A 1,009-nucleotide genomic window follows, 5' to 3' on the forward strand; every position below is an offset into this window, starting at 1 on the left:
TACACAAAAGTAGTACCAATGAATTCGAGTTTAGAGACTTGGAATCTGCCCAATTAGTTATGATGGCGAAGGAAGTTTTTACAGCAGAAAAATTCCGAAAAGCCATAGTATTGTCCTCGTGTGATGGCTTGTTGCTTTTAAAGAACCCTACGGTTTTGTGGAATCCGTCTACCGGAGAATATCAAACTCTTACGTGCCCTTATTTTAACTACAAAGGCAAAGTTAGAGTTCCAAATGCTTGTGGGTTGTGTTACGATTCTAGTGTCGATGATTACAAAGTTATATTGATCTATAAGTCGAGTTATGCTCTTTATTCTCTGAATAACGATTGTTGGGCGAAGAAACAAATTTCACTTCGTGGTATAGTAACATTACTACAAAATGGTTACTTCTCTCAGGGGACTAATGCCAATGGTTGTGTATTTTGGTCATACTACGACCGCATTGTAGGTGTAACTTCTACAATCATATACTTTGATGGGAAGTCAGATGAACTGAAAGAGCTTCCATTACCAGATTTTGTACGTGAGGATGATTGCTTTGGTTTAACTACTTTGAAAAGTTGTCTTAGCTTTTATGGAGGCAACGACAAGAGTCTAGTACTGGACATATGGATTATGGAACGCGATGGAAGCTGGAAATGGTTAATGAACGTATGCAACTTGCCCTGTATCTGTGAAAAGTTTATAGAAGATATAGTGCTTTGGGGCTGCACGCGAAATGGTGAAATTGTCTTTCAAGGACTGAAAACTTCTCAACCTTTTATATATAACCCTAGCCAACAATTGCTTACAGAAACTCAAATATCGAAAGATTTCTCCAAGAATGGGGATCTTCTCACAGCTTCAGTATGTTTGGATAGTTTGTATTTCAAGTCTTAGTGTCAAGCGCAAGAGGAATCAACTCAATCGTGCTTCATCATCTAAATCCAACATGTTTGGATAGCTTATATTTCCCTAGAAACATTGATATGGAACGTTGAGTTCTTTTTTAAAAGGTTTTGCAATCT

At 37.6% G+C, this 1,009-nt stretch overlaps 1 protein-coding gene across 1 annotated transcript; it reads left to right on the forward strand.

Moving 5' to 3' along the window:
• Positions 1-62: 62 nt before the first annotated feature.
• On the forward strand, positions 63-848 carry LOC124895694 (the record flags this gene model as incomplete). The annotated part of the gene is made up of 1 exon (XM_047406125.1): positions 63-848. A coding segment is annotated over exon 1 (786 nt), but the record flags the coding sequence as incomplete, so codon positions are not given.
• Between the last annotated feature and the right edge of the window lie 161 nt (positions 849-1,009).

Source organism: Capsicum annuum, unplaced genomic scaffold (genome assembly GCF_002878395.1).
Source record: "Capsicum annuum cultivar UCD-10X-F1 unplaced genomic scaffold, UCD10Xv1.1 ctg8444, whole genome shotgun sequence".
Taxonomy (NCBI): domain Eukaryota; kingdom Viridiplantae; phylum Streptophyta; class Magnoliopsida; order Solanales; family Solanaceae; genus Capsicum; species Capsicum annuum.